We start from the raw sequence: 14,231 nt of genomic DNA, 5'->3' as shown, positions 1-14,231 counted from the left end.
GGATTTCTGTGAGATTAATATTTCAACTATGCAGTTGAGATGTCAGTACACATATGATTAGCTTCTGGGAGCTCGAGGTTTTCTTTTGCTTTTTTGTTTTTTTTGAGACAGGGTCTTGCTCTGTTGCCCAGGCTGGAGTGCAGTGGCGTCAGTCAGGCTCACTGCAGCCTCTGCCTCCTGGGCTCAAGCGATCCTCCTGCCTCAGCCTCCCTAGGGCTGCAGCCCAACTAATGTTTTGGCGGAGAGCGGGTGGCAGATCCAAAGTACTGGGATTACAGGCATGAGCCACCATGCCCAGTCTGAGTAATTCCTTAATGTCCTTTATTTAAAGAAACATGAGAGAACATTTTGGATGTTGCTGCTCAGTGAGAAATCAAGTAAGGGAATACAGGCGGACAAAAACAGATAGCACTATCATTCCAGGTCAAACCAAACCAAGAGCGGTGAGGCAGTGCCCTTGTGAATGCCTCCTGAGACTTCCTCTGGTTCGAAGGAAGGTTACAGGCAGAAAGATAAGGGTTGGGTACAGGAATTTCTCTAGTGGTAGAAGGGTTGTTTCCTATGAAGAAGGAAAAAGTACCTCCAGTCAGACAGAATAATGGACTAAAATGGAGCTTTTAGTATTTTAATTTTATTACGGAGAAACATGTCCGAATATCCTCAAACCCTGGTTTTTCACCTGCAGGGACAATGAACACTTAGTTTCGATTTAGTCCTGGGCTGCTTTCTTTAGGGAACCTCTGGATATGGTACTGCATTTACAGTAACACTATCTGCTCCCAGTTGATCTTGTAACCTCTGGTGTATTCAATAACTTTATTAAATTAGAAAAATAATATTTCCACTTTTGAAATCCAAACCATCACACATAGAACTAGATTTTGCATGCGGAATGAATATTTTATTACTAGGTTATAAAAATAAAATACAAAATAATTTTAAAACAGAACTTAAAACACTGTACAAAGCTTTAATATGATACAAATGGGAAAATTAAATAAATAATTACACTTTTATGTACAGGTGGCCTATATAAAAGCACTCCATGTTTCTGCCAATACTCTATGTCCTTGGTTGCCTGAGCAAAATTGTATAAAGGAGCTGCTCATAGGGGAAAGGGACACAATAAACACCTCTGGAGTTATTTCAAAGAGTAGTTTCTCATCTCTCTGATTTCAGAAAGAGGAGAAGAGAGGGAGAGAAAAGTAGAATTATTAAAGTCATCTATTCTAACTCAGTGGTCTTGTTCAACAAGAATTGGGGTTTGCGGCTGAATCTGATTTAACAGCTGATTTAACAACTGCCAATAGCTCATTACTTTCAAGATGTTTATCTAATTCAAAACTAGCTGCTCCCCCCTCCATCTTTTTCTCCTAAAAGCTGGGAACTTGTTAAGTAAATGGCCCAGTGAAATAGACACTGGCTATTTTAGAAAAAGGGTCAGAAGGGGGACAAGGAACTACGTATCAGGGAGAAGTAAGCAGGTCTCAAACCCAGGTCATCTAGGCTTCATTTATTCTGTCCACCAATCTAATTTCAAAGCCCCAAGTGGGCCAGTGTTACATTTCCTTTATCTTTTTTTTTTTTTTTTTTTTTTTTTTGAGACAGTCTCACTCTGTCACCAGGTGCCAGGCTGGAGTGCAGTGGCGCAATCTCAGCTTACTGCAATGTCTGCCTCTTGGGTTCAAGCAATTCTCCTGCCTCAGCCTCCCAAGTAGCTGGGACTGCAGGCACGTACCACCATGCCCAGCTAATTTTTGTATTTTTTAGTAGAGATGGGGTTTCACCATGTTGGTCAGGATGGTCTCGATCTCTTGACCTCATGATCCGCCCACCTCAGCCTCCCAAAGTGCTGGGATTACAGGCATTATCTTTGTATTTTTGAAAGCTTTTTCACCTTAGTGGACTACTTTATCTGGTGAATAGACAGAGCAAAGAGATTGTTTTGGAAAAAGTCCCAAGGGCTTTCCCCTCCCTGGGTAGCTCCCTAAAATAAGTAGAATTCAAGTTCTGGTAGCCTTGTTTACTCCTTGTAGGTGAGTGAAGAATACCCAGAGTCCAGCTGTGGTGAAATGCTGGGCATGAATTTCTCAGGATTTAAACTGCATATTACAAGAGAAAAAGAGAATCATATGGCAAGGGTAGTTTATATAAAAACTTGGTTTGTTTACTCAATGTTTTTAATTAGGTGAGTGAACACAAATAAATAATATGAAATAATATTAAACTACTAAAAAGAGAGGTAAAATTCCTATCAATTTTTACTATAAAATTATGTCATCAGCAAATTCTATAGTCACATGGGCTCAAAGTTATGTCTCATCTAAACTTGTTCCCTAGGTCAAGGAACCCAGAGCCAGGCTACCTGGGAGATATGGTCAGCATCACCAGTGGACACACATTCTGTGCCCATGCTATCACTAACACTTCCAGCCAAAGAGGAGGGAGAAACTCTTAAGTTGCACAGGGCCATGAGAGGAAAGGCTTCACTAATTTTACCTGTTAACTTAAGACCAAAGATCCAGCAAAGTCTGAGAAAATATGCAAATCATTACTGCATTTTTTTTTTTTTTTTTCTATTCAGTGTCTTGAGATTGTATGGAAATTCAAGGTGACCTGATCTTGTCACATACTTTAATTTTCTGATGCAAATTTGCTGAAAGGGAATAAACATCAAGCTTACATATTTTTTTAAGAAGGGGCAGATAATCACAACTGAATTAGAAGACGTCTTAATGGGCATGCACTTTATTTTCGTTTTACTTTTTAAAATTTCTGTGAGCTGTTCTAGCAAACTAAAGGGCCAAAACTTTACTGTCATAATTCCATGTTCAGCCAGGGATTTTTCAGAGAGTGAGGTGTGCAGTGTCCAGATTCCCCTTTATGTGGATAGGGATCCTTGTCCCATGTCTTGATCGTACCTAAGAACTATAGGAATTCCCCACGTGCCTCCTACAGTTTTTCTGGTAGTGTTGGGCAATGGATTCTGAAGGTTTCTGAAACTTTGCTAAATTCCTCTTAATTCCAAAATACTGAGAATACACTCAATGATATGATGAGTTTCCACTCTACTTCCGTATCCTCAAGACACACACCAGAGTTCTACTGGGTGAGGACAGGGAAGTATGATGTCCCGACACACCCTCTTAGTGTTTTCATGTATTAATCCCCCCATATGAGCTGATGCTTGGAACTGCCTTTAGTTCTCTAAGTAAAGGTCTAAAAATGCACCTGTGGTTTCTGAACTTGGTTATATACTGATACATAAGGACTACCACAGAAGTTACATGCCTTAATCCTGTAATACTTTTTGTGGTATCATTGAGAAGTAGTTATTCTGCTAATATATTGTCTACAGAACAAAACCCCAAGTTATATGGCGCAATAGTACTCGTCAAGCACTCCATCTCCTCAGGTGACACGGGTGCTAAAGTATCTCTCCCCTTAGGTAAAGTCCCGACACATCTGTGGCAAGTGCACATAAACAGAAACGGGCAGATTTTGAAAGTGAATGCAAACAGCTTAATTCCAAAATACATAAACATGACAGAAAAAATGGTTCTCTAACATAGGCCATATTTTTATCAATATAAAGGAATGAAAGAAGTTTTTAAAATACAAAAAAACTTTGATCTTCAAGACTAAATCTAGACTTAAGTACAAATAAATAAATGTTCCAACAACAGGGGAAAATGTGTTTTTTTCCTAAGTCTCACTAAATCGTTCTGCATTCTGGATTCTGCTTCTCCTATCACCAATTCCTAATGTTATGTTAGGAATGTAGAATTGTCTGCTCTTGGGAAAAAAAGCATCTGTTTTTAATTCAAAGCTCTTGAGTATAGAAAAACTATGGTTTTAGCTATCTGTGTGTCTGGGTTTATAAAACATGCACCAATGTACACTTTTTCCTTATAGATTGAATGCAACTATGGAAATATTAGCATAAAATATGTGGCCTGGGAGGAATCTCTGATGACACTGAAGAAGTTCCCAACATGGCTAGGAGCTAAGAGAAGGAGATACTGCACATCTTGAAAGCTGAATTTGCAGCTGAGATTTTAGTATTTGAAAGCGAATAACATAAAGCGAGTAATGACTACAGTGGGTCTCAGATACCATTTTGCTACTTATTCAGTACTCAATTAACTTGGCAACTTTTACAAAAAACATTCACATCACAACATGCAACTTAAAAAACGGTAAATGTAACGATGCCATTGTCAGCAAGGCCAGCTTGCATACCACAGTTAAGAATGGGAGTGCCTATCTGTTTAACATTCAAAGATATGTATAATCTGTGTTTTAAGGTTAAATTTTATATGACCCAGTTTCCCTTCTCTGTTCACTAGACACTAAAATTAAATGCCTCTATGCTGTGCAAGAAATCACTATGTATGATTTTACTGTTTCAACCAATCCACAGACCCTGGGGACTTGGGAGAAGAATTCAGGAGAAGTGCTACCTAAAATGATTGAGCTGTTGCTATTTCCACCTTCTTTTCAACTCAAGTACTTCCAGGGACTAGACAAGGGAGGGCGAGGGCAACTGTGACTGACTCTAGGTAACCAGCTATTCTGCTGTGACAGAAGAAACCAGGTAATACCTGATTTTCAAAAGGTAATTTTAACTCTGCCCTGTACTACTTTTAGTATAGTTTGGCTTGACCTAAATAGCCATATCCCTCACCTTAGGTAGAAAAACCAAATTGGTTTAAAATTACTTGATCTATGTCATTGAAACCTGAAATATGCCATCACTAAGACAGCCCCCAAATAAAAAATAAAGAACTAAAAAACACAACCAAACCAAATCGACCCCAAAACCCCATTCTCTGTATCATACTTTAAAACAAAAATAGAAATCCCTGTGTCACAAATGCTTGCTCAGGGCTGTCAACTTCTGTTTTTTGCCTGAGAGACATCTAACATCTAAAAGCACAAACTATGCTTGTAAAAACCAAAAAGTAAATCTCTACATAGGACAGTACTTATAAGCAGACCTATTGATACCACCTATGATATAATTAGTCTGTTTTCTTTTGAAAGTATCAGAGCAGAAACATCTTTGGTTAACTCTTTGCTCTACATGCAGTATAAAATATTCTTACATGATGAGACTGTTTATTTCTGGATCCTGATGAGTTTGTCAACACCATTTAGAAAAGGGGGCAACACACTGGAAAGGTCAGGAAAAAAAATGGAAGGAACCAAGAAAAAGAGAAAACATTCAGTTGCCACATTCTCACCATCAGTTTCAACTGCCAGCAGAGAAATGCCAATAAGAAATAAAATCACATACACGCACCACAATTGTAGCCTCATCAGCTTTTCCAATGATTACTACTAGCATATTTCTGACTAAAGGGGTTGGAATTTAAAGCTAGCTACTTTTAGCACAATTTCGCTAATGCAACAGAAAAGGTATAATTTCTTCATTATCCCCCAACCCTCCTGCCAAAAAAGTGAGATGAAAAGAGCAAAGTAAAATGGCAATGATTTTTTTTTTTACTATCTCCAGTAATGGGTATAAGCAAAGAATGGCAATGTTTAAGAGATATTTAAAAAATCTGTCAGACTCATCATTATCATCCAGTTTATCCACTCTTACTATAAGGAGAGAAATACGTGATTAACATGACAAATCTTTGAACCAGTACACAACCATGTCCCCATAATTTTTTCCCTATTACAAAATCTTTTTTAAATGAAAATTAAATAACCTATCTTGGCTTGTTAAAGACTGCCAACCCTTGGATTGTACATAGGGAAGGCAAGAAGACTCAGATGTCACATGCCAAGAACATATTTTCAGAAAATGAAGATAGGCAAGGCCCAAGTGTACGAGGCACACAATATAAAAGGAATTTCAGCATCTGCGATCTTTAAATTACAAATGGATAATGAGAAAGAATGAGTCTATATAAGCATATGTCTCTCTATATATTTATAAATATTTATATAATTTATCATGAAGACATGCAAGTAGTGTTATAGCAACTATTATACAATATAATACAGAAGGATTGGTCTTGCAATATTACAGTTGCTTCAGATAAACAGCAAATATGTCTTATCTATTGCATCCCTCTGTAGTGTTTGAAACTGGAGAGAAATTAAGATTCCACACTATGCTACATTTCTTTTAAGAGACGTTATACGCCTCAATAGTGTTTTGAGTTTGTTTTTTTAAAAAGCTCAACACAGATAAAGAGAACAAGAGTTCAGTGCAGCTTCAGGGCAGCTTTGATGCAGCATTAGAAGTTGTTCACTTGGGGAGGAAATGTATTTCTTTTTTTGTTTCCCAATTCAACCATATCGGGTTTGGCAGCAAACACAAGGTCCAACAAAGCACAGATGTTTGCTAGAAGGCAAATTTCAACAACAAGTAGACCAATTTACCTGACCTTTTACAACACAAAACACCTAGAGAGTATAAAACAGCCCATTTAAAATGTCTGGTATACTTTCATTTTGCCTGATTCCTGTTAGAAGAGTGAGATTAAAACAAGTATCTTCCTCTTTACAGCTTCATAAATTGAGATTATATGAAAATCAAGCCAAGAAGCCCAAATATTGAACTAAAACACAGGAGAAGCAGGTAATAAAACATTAAAAGAGAAATATTTAGCCTAAACTTAGTTCCCCAAATATTAATTCCTTATTGGCTAATTGTATAAAATACAAAGTTTGAGGATTCTAAGCCCCAGTAATACATCTAATTTATTTCTAAATCTCAAGTCATATTCCAAAGCATTGTGCTTCCCTAGTATCATCTTGAAGGCTGATGTTAGAAACAGCTGGAACTCAGAAGACTTAAGGAAGCAGTCTACTCTGGTCAGTTTTCCTTCTACTCAAGTTTCTAAAGGAGGACACTTAACAGGGAAGAAGGGGGTTCTTCTATCTTGAAGGCTATTCCCCAACATTTTCTTTCTCTCCTTAAACATTAAATCCTGCAAAGTAGCTCTAGTTAGACTTTTCTTTCCTTTACCTAAGTTTCTTATTTTTCATAATAAAAATATAGTAGGTTAAGAACTGTTGCTCTAAAAAAAAAAAAAAAATCAGGGAACTAAAAAAAAAGTAATTGGATTTGAAAGGACAGTTAGGACCGTAAAATAAAAGCAGAGAGACGGAATCAAATAAGACATACTAAACTTAAAAAAAAAATCGGAAGTCCAGGGAGGGCACTAGAAGTGAGGCAAAGTAAAGGTGTTCATTCTCAATACACATACACACAAGCCAAATAAACGGTACTGGCTCCCTGGCAACAGACTTCTTACACAATATAGTATCTGATCAATGACTCTCCAGGGTGGGAAGGTTTTGAATGAAAATATCAAACAAGAAGTTTCACTTTGCTATTTAATCTTTGAGGTGAGGCTTAAAAAAATTAGGCAAACTCCCTAAAATTCCATTCTGTCTCCTGTCCTCAACTCTTTTGTTTCAAAGGCAGCTTAAAAATGAGAGCTCATTTTAATGAGTTTCTCCCCCTTGGATTTTTGCTCTATTTTTCCTTCTTGTACAAAGACATCGATTCCTGATCTGCTTGCTGCCTGCCTTAGGTACTTCCTTATCAGGTATTTATGTCTTCTTATAAATAATTGATCATGTTACTTTCTTTTGCAAGAGAAGATCAACACTGGTTTTTTTAAACAGACAGTACAGGGACACACATGCATCAGGGTTAGGAGGAAGATCTCACACCTTTCAAAGAGATGCAGCCTGGCTCCTATCTGCTGAGTTTACTGGCTGGCTTACTCTTCCCTGGGGCGGTTTTAGTGTTGGCTGAGTGGTGGTGGAGGCTGCCAGATCCTTTCAGGCCATTCTTGCTGGGTTTGCAATGCTCCTGTTGGCAGGACCTCCTGGAGGACGAAGATCCTGAGTGGCTGGGAGGTGACTTGCTTCTCCCCAGATGTGGGGATGAACTCCTCTGGTCATGGTGGGGCCGTCCAGCCCTAGATGGTGAGGAACTAGACGTGCGAGGCAAGGATGAGCTTCGAGGAGAGGCACTGGGACTCCTGCGAGGGACAACTGGACTCTTGGGTGGTGTTTTGGGGTTGTGAGGAGATCCTGGACTCTTGCACTGAGTAGTGCTCCGGGATTTCTGAGATCCATTTTGAAGAATTTGGGCCAGGCGGGAGAAAAGGTCTGAGTCAGAGTTACTACTCCCTAGGACTTTATATCTGCGTAACCTTAAAAGAACAGAGAAAATATATTTTAATTTTAATTCATTTTGAGTGTGCCTAAAAGGTCACAACGTCCCAAATCATAATGTGAATGATGTGTATAGAAATCAGAAAATATACTAACAGGATAATGGGTTACTCTTTCATATGCTAGTTGTATGAGCCTGGAAGAATTCTTTAACCTCTCCCAGCTTTCAATGGGAATACTGTCTATCTCACAGGGTCACTGAGCAGACCAAGTGCAGTGACCCAAGTACTTAAATGAGCATCTGCCATGAAGAAGCCCTTAAATGATATTAGTTCCCTTCCTCCTACGTCATGTTTACTCTGCTAATTTTCAGATGAATTTAAGTGTTTCTAGGATATTAGCACATAAGACAGAGAGTAAACCATATTGTGTAAGGATACTAGGACAGGGATCCTGCAAACACGAAATCCCACAATGTAAGTCTTTTTTTAAAATTTTCTTTTTTCTGCCAAGGATCTGTCACCCAAAAGTCTTCAACATGAACTACACTCAGCAAGAGTAGGAACTACAGATAAATGTATATTCTACTCATTTAATAATTTCCAAGAGAAAAGAGTAGTTATTGGTTTCTATGGACCACAGTTTCTATTCCTGTCAATGGCCTGGGATTAAGGAGGGTGGATGCAAGAACTGACTGCCCAACCCACCCCTGCATACCAGCAACTGAGCTTGGGCCTCAGATTTTTTTTTAAACAGGGTCTTGCTCTGTCACCCAGGCTGAAGTACAGTGGCGTGATCACAGATCACTGCAGTCTAGACCTCCTGGGCACATGCAATCCTCCCACCAGAGCCTCCTGAGTAGCTGGGACTACAGCTGTGCACCAATAGTGCACACCTTGATAATTTTTGTATATTTGTAGAGACAATTTTGCCACATTGCTCAGGCTGGTCTCAAACTCCTGGGCTCCAGCATTCTTCCTGCCTCAACCTCCCAAAGTGCTGGGATTACAAGCATGAACCATAGAGCCCGGCCCTTGGGCCTCATAATTCTAAGAGCATTCATATGAATAGCAAATATCTTCTTTGCCCTAAATGTCTTTCCAGTTGGCCTAAGAATCAAAGAAAATGGAACATTAAAAAGTGTTTATAAGTTATAGACTATAAAGCAATGGTCCCCAACCTTTTTAGCACCACGGACCGGTTTTGTGGAAGACAGTTTTTCCACATCGGGGAAAGGAAGGGCAAGGATGGTTTTGGGATGAAACTATCCCACCTCAGATCATCAGGCATTAGTTAGATTCTCATAAGGAGCATGCAACCCAGATCATCAGGCATTACTTAGGTTCTCAAAATGAGTGCGCAACTTAGATCCCTCCCATGTGCAGTTCGCGCTCCTATGGGAATCTGATCCCACTGCTGATCTGATAGGAGGCAGAGCTCAGGTGGTAATGCCTCCTGCTGTGGTGCCCTGGGGTGGGGGGGAGCCTACTATAAAGCAGTCTACAATGTATTTTAGTGGCAATGCCAACTTATATAGTGAGAACAACCCTAGGGCAAAGGAAGAGACAAATAAATAGAACAGAGCTTTGAATCCAAAAAGATCCCCATGTTTCTACAGGAAATTACTATTGAGATATCATTAACTACTTGGAAAAAAACTGTGCATCATATGTAATAATAAACTTTAGTCAGACAATAAATTTATACACAAAGCACAAAACTATAAAGGTACTAGAAATTACTACCTTTTAAAAAATATTAGGGTTGAAGTACCTTCCTATGCATGATATAAAACACAATTAATTAAAAAATTCAGTTCCATGAACATTAAACAAAAGGCACTCCAACCCAAGTTAAAATTCAGACTAGGATAAAACATCTTCAATATAATTTGCAGAGAAGGGAGTTAATTACAGAAAGTAACCCAGGCTGGGTGCGGTAGCTCACACCTGTAATCTCAGCACTTTGGGAGGCCGCAGCAGGTGGATCGCTTGAGGTCAGGGGTTCGAAATCAGCCTGGCCAACGTGGCAAGACCCTGTCTCTACTAAAATACAAAAAGTTAGCCAGGCATGGTGGTGGGTGGCTGTAATCCCAGCTCTGTGGGAGGCAGAGGCAGGAGAATTGCTTGAACTTGGGAGGCAGAGGTTGAAGTGAGCCAGGATCATACCACTGTATCAGAGCCTAGATGACAAAGCAGGAATTTGTCTCACAAGGAAAAAAAATAAAAAGTAACCCAATAAAATGTTTTGACATGAACACAGCCAACAACTCATAAAAGGATCCTCCTACCTCAGCCTCCTGAGTAATAGGGACTACAGCTGTGTACCACCTGTGCCAGGCTAATTCTTGTAGCGATGAGGTTTCACCATGTTGCCCAGGCTGGTCTCAGACTCCTGGGCTCAAGCAATCTGCCTGCTTTGGCCTCCCAAAGTGCTGGGATTAAAGGTGATAGCCACCACATCTGGCTCTAAAAATCACTCTTCACTGATTTACCACCTCCCAATATTTTCCCCTCTTCCTTGAAATATAAACATCCTGTGATCAAATATATCAAGAGAATATTTAAATAAAAAGCATAGCATGTAGTAGATACTAAAGCAGTCTCTTTAGTATGTATGGTTGTATATAGTAAATGCCTAGGGAAATCTTCTATAGGATTTTTTTGGTTTAATTCATTGTAATGAAGATAAACAGCATTGTTACCAGGGTCCATTTATCAAACCATGAACGATGTATTCTTCACTAGCATTTGACATCATAATGGCATTATGGGACATAATGGGATTCTGACTGAACAAAGCTAGAAAATTACTGATTATCCAAATGCAGTTGGAGACCGACATAATCTTTACTGCATGATAGGCAATGTACTAAGTCCTAGACATATGTGGCTTTATTTCACCCTCCCAAAACTCTTAAGCAAGTATTTTACCCATTTCATAGATGAGGAAATGGAGGTTCTTACTGCTAGAAAGTAGGACAGCCAAAAATTAACATGGATCAGAGAAAATTCTGGGAAGAGAGTAGAGTAGGAAACACCAGGAATCTGTCTCCCCACCTAGGCAACTGCACTGGCAGACTCTGTCTGATGTAATTATCTTGGAAATCTGGAGTCTACCAAAGGCTTGCAACTTCCAGGAAAAGGCTTGTATTATCAATTACAGTTAATTTTAGTCTATTTCAGATCTTAGCACAGTTACAGCTACCCATCCCCCATTCACATAAAGAGTGCGCAACCTAGATCCTGGGCAACAGAGGAAGACTCCGTTTAAAAAAAAAAAAAAAAAAAAAAAGGCTAGAAACTCCCCAAAAGTCATAAAAGACGTGAATATACAACATCCCAGAAGCTCATCCACAGCCCTGTGGCAGGCAACTGTGCATTTACTTCTGGAGCAGTTTGCATACAACTTACAAGAACCAGGTGGGCAAAAAGAACCCTGTCCTCCAAATACTGGGGATCTGTGCTCTGATTACTCATTGCTGCCTCTTAGTACAGAAGGGCAGAGAAAGATGTGGGTAGTCAGTCTTACACTTTTTCCCATTGTTAGAAACTGGTTCTCCTCTGGCTGAAGTGACTGCTAGGGGTTTAAAAGGGCCAGTGCTCTTTTTTCCCTTCCATCATTTTTCTTTTTTCCCTTCCATCATTTTTCTTTTCTCCGCTTCTTAGGAGCCAGATATTAAAGACTTGTATATTCAAAAGCAACCACATACACTGGGGAAATGAGAAAGCTACTATGCTTATTCAGGAAAAAGTACAGACTCAGAAAAGGTCCCAGACCTTAGGTTTATATCTCAGGCTGGTCCTCAGCACAAAGACAGTCTACACCCATCAAAAATCAAACAAATTAGCCAGGTGTGCTGGCATGCACCTGTAGGTCCAGCTACTGGGGAGCCTGAGGCGGGAGCATCACATGAGCCCAGGAGTTAGAGGCTGCAATGAGTCATGATTATGCCACTGTACTCCAACCTGGGTGACAGTGAGACTGTCTCAAAACAAAAAGAGGCCAGGCGCCATGGCTCATGCCTGTAATCCTAGCACTTTGGGAGGCCAAGGCGGGCAGATCATGAGGGCAGAAGATTGAGCCCATCCTGGCTAACACAGTGAAATCCTGTCTCTACTAAAAATACAAAAAAGTAGCTGGGTGTGGTGACACGCGCTGTAGTCCCAGCTACTTGGGAGGCTGAGGCCGTAGAATCATTTGAACCTGGGAGGTAGAGGTTTCAGTGAGCCAAGATCGTATCACTGCACTCCAGCCTAGATGACAGAGTGAGACTCTGTCTAAAAAAATAAATAAATAAACAAGAAACAAAAATAAACAACCCCCAGCAAATCCCAAGGAAAGGGGAAAATCTGATTTTCGGAGTTACCACATTATTAGATTCAAATATCCAATTTTTAATTAAAAAAATCAGAAAGCATACAGAGAAACAGGAAGGTATGGTTCAGTCAAAGGAAAAAAAAGAATAGATCAACAGAAACTGTACCTGAAAAAGACCTGATGGCATATCTACCAGACAAAGTAGTAGATTTCAGGCATATCTCTGAAACAACTATCTTAAAGATGCTTGAAGAACTAAAGATATAGAGAAAGTCAAGAACACAATGTATGAACAAAATGGAAATATCAATAAGAGATAGAAAACCTAAAAAGAACCAAAAATATTTGGAACTGAAAAGTACAACCACAAAAATAAAAAATTCACTAGAGGGATTCAAAAGCAGATTTGAGCAGGCAGAAGAAAAAAACAGGGAACTTAAAGACAGGACAATGGAAAGTATTGAATCTGAGGTACAGGAAAAAAAAAAGGAGTAAAGAAAAGTAAACAAAGAGTAAAGGGCCTGCGGGACCGTCAAATAGGCCAGCACGCACACTGTGGGAGTTCCTGAAGGAGCAAAGAGAAAGAGGCAGAGAGAATATTTAAAATAAATAAATAAATAACGGTTTTCTGGGTGCAGTGACTCACGCCTGTAATCCCAGCACTTAAGGAGGCCTAGGTGGACAGATCATAAGATCAGGAGAAAAGACGAAGAGAATCTTGAGATTCTCAAAAAAAATTATCAGAACATTTCTCATCAGAAACACTGGAGGCTGAAAGTACGTTAGTACTTTAAAGTACTTCTTTTAAAATACTAAAAGAACTGTCAACTAAGAATCCTGTATCTAGCAAAACTGTCCTTCAGAAATGAGGGAGACATTAAGACATTCTCAGATAAAAGCTAAAGGAGCTTTTTACCACCAGAACTGCCTTGCAAGAAATGCTAAAGGGAGTCCTGTAGGTTGAAAAGAAGGGACGCCAGACAGGAACCTGAAGGCATATGAAGAAAGATCTTAATAAAGGCAAATATATGGACGATTATAAAAGCTAGTATTCTTGTAAGAAATCTATAACTCCACTTTTTGTTTTCTGCATTATTTAAGAAACCAATACTTCCTTTTTCTAGCACTGGTTTGTAACTTCACATTTTGTTTTTTATATTAAGAGATTAATGCTTTTTTTTTTTTTTTTGAGACGGAGTTTCACTCTTGTTACCCAGGCTGGAGTGCAATGGCACGATCTCGGCTCACCGCAACCTCCGCCTCCTGGGTTCAAGCAATTCTCCTGCCTCAGCCTCCTGAGTAGCTGGGATTACAGGCACACACCACCATGCCCAGCTAATTTTTTGTATTTTTAGTAGAGACGGGGTTTCACCATGTTGACCAGGATGGTCTCGATCTCTTGACCTCGTGATCCACCCGCCTCGGCCTCCCAAAGTGCTGGGATTACAGGCTTGAGCCACCGCGCCCGGCCCGATTAATGCATTTTTAAAATTATTAGTTTATGTGTTTGAACACAAAATGTATAAAGATGTAATTTTGTAACATCAACAGTTGACAGGAGTGGAGCTGGAGACTGAAAGGAGCAGAGCTATTGCATGATATTGAAGTTAAGCTGCTATAAATCCAAATGAAAGTGTTATAACTTAAGAATATTAAATGTAACACCCATGGCAACCACTTAAAAGAAAATAGCTGCAGAATATATACAAAAGGAAATGAGAATTTAAATGGTTTGCTACAAAAAGTCAGCTAAATACAAA

General features: G+C 39.4%; 1 protein-coding gene across 3 annotated transcripts in view; it reads right to left on the bottom strand.

Moving 5' to 3' along the window:
* Positions 1–1,564: 1,564 nt before the first annotated feature.
* TTBK2 (tau tubulin kinase 2) overlaps positions 1,565–14,231 on the bottom strand; it is a 164,715-nt gene continuing 152,048 nt past the window's right edge. For all 3 annotated transcript variants that reach the window (XM_039469265.2, XM_074393778.1, XM_074393779.1), the window contains one exon: positions 1,565–8,189. In XM_039469265.2, coding sequence (XP_039325199.1) covers positions 7,727–8,189 — 463 coding nt within the window. In that variant the 3' untranslated portion in view covers positions 1,565–7,726. The remainder of the gene's footprint in view (positions 8,190–14,231) is intronic.

The sequence above is a fragment of the Saimiri boliviensis genome, chromosome 2 (assembly GCF_048565385.1).
Source record: "Saimiri boliviensis isolate mSaiBol1 chromosome 2, mSaiBol1.pri, whole genome shotgun sequence".
NCBI classification, from domain to species: Eukaryota; Metazoa; Chordata; class Mammalia; order Primates; family Cebidae; genus Saimiri; species Saimiri boliviensis.
This window is presented reverse-complemented; position numbering and strand designations above follow the sequence as displayed.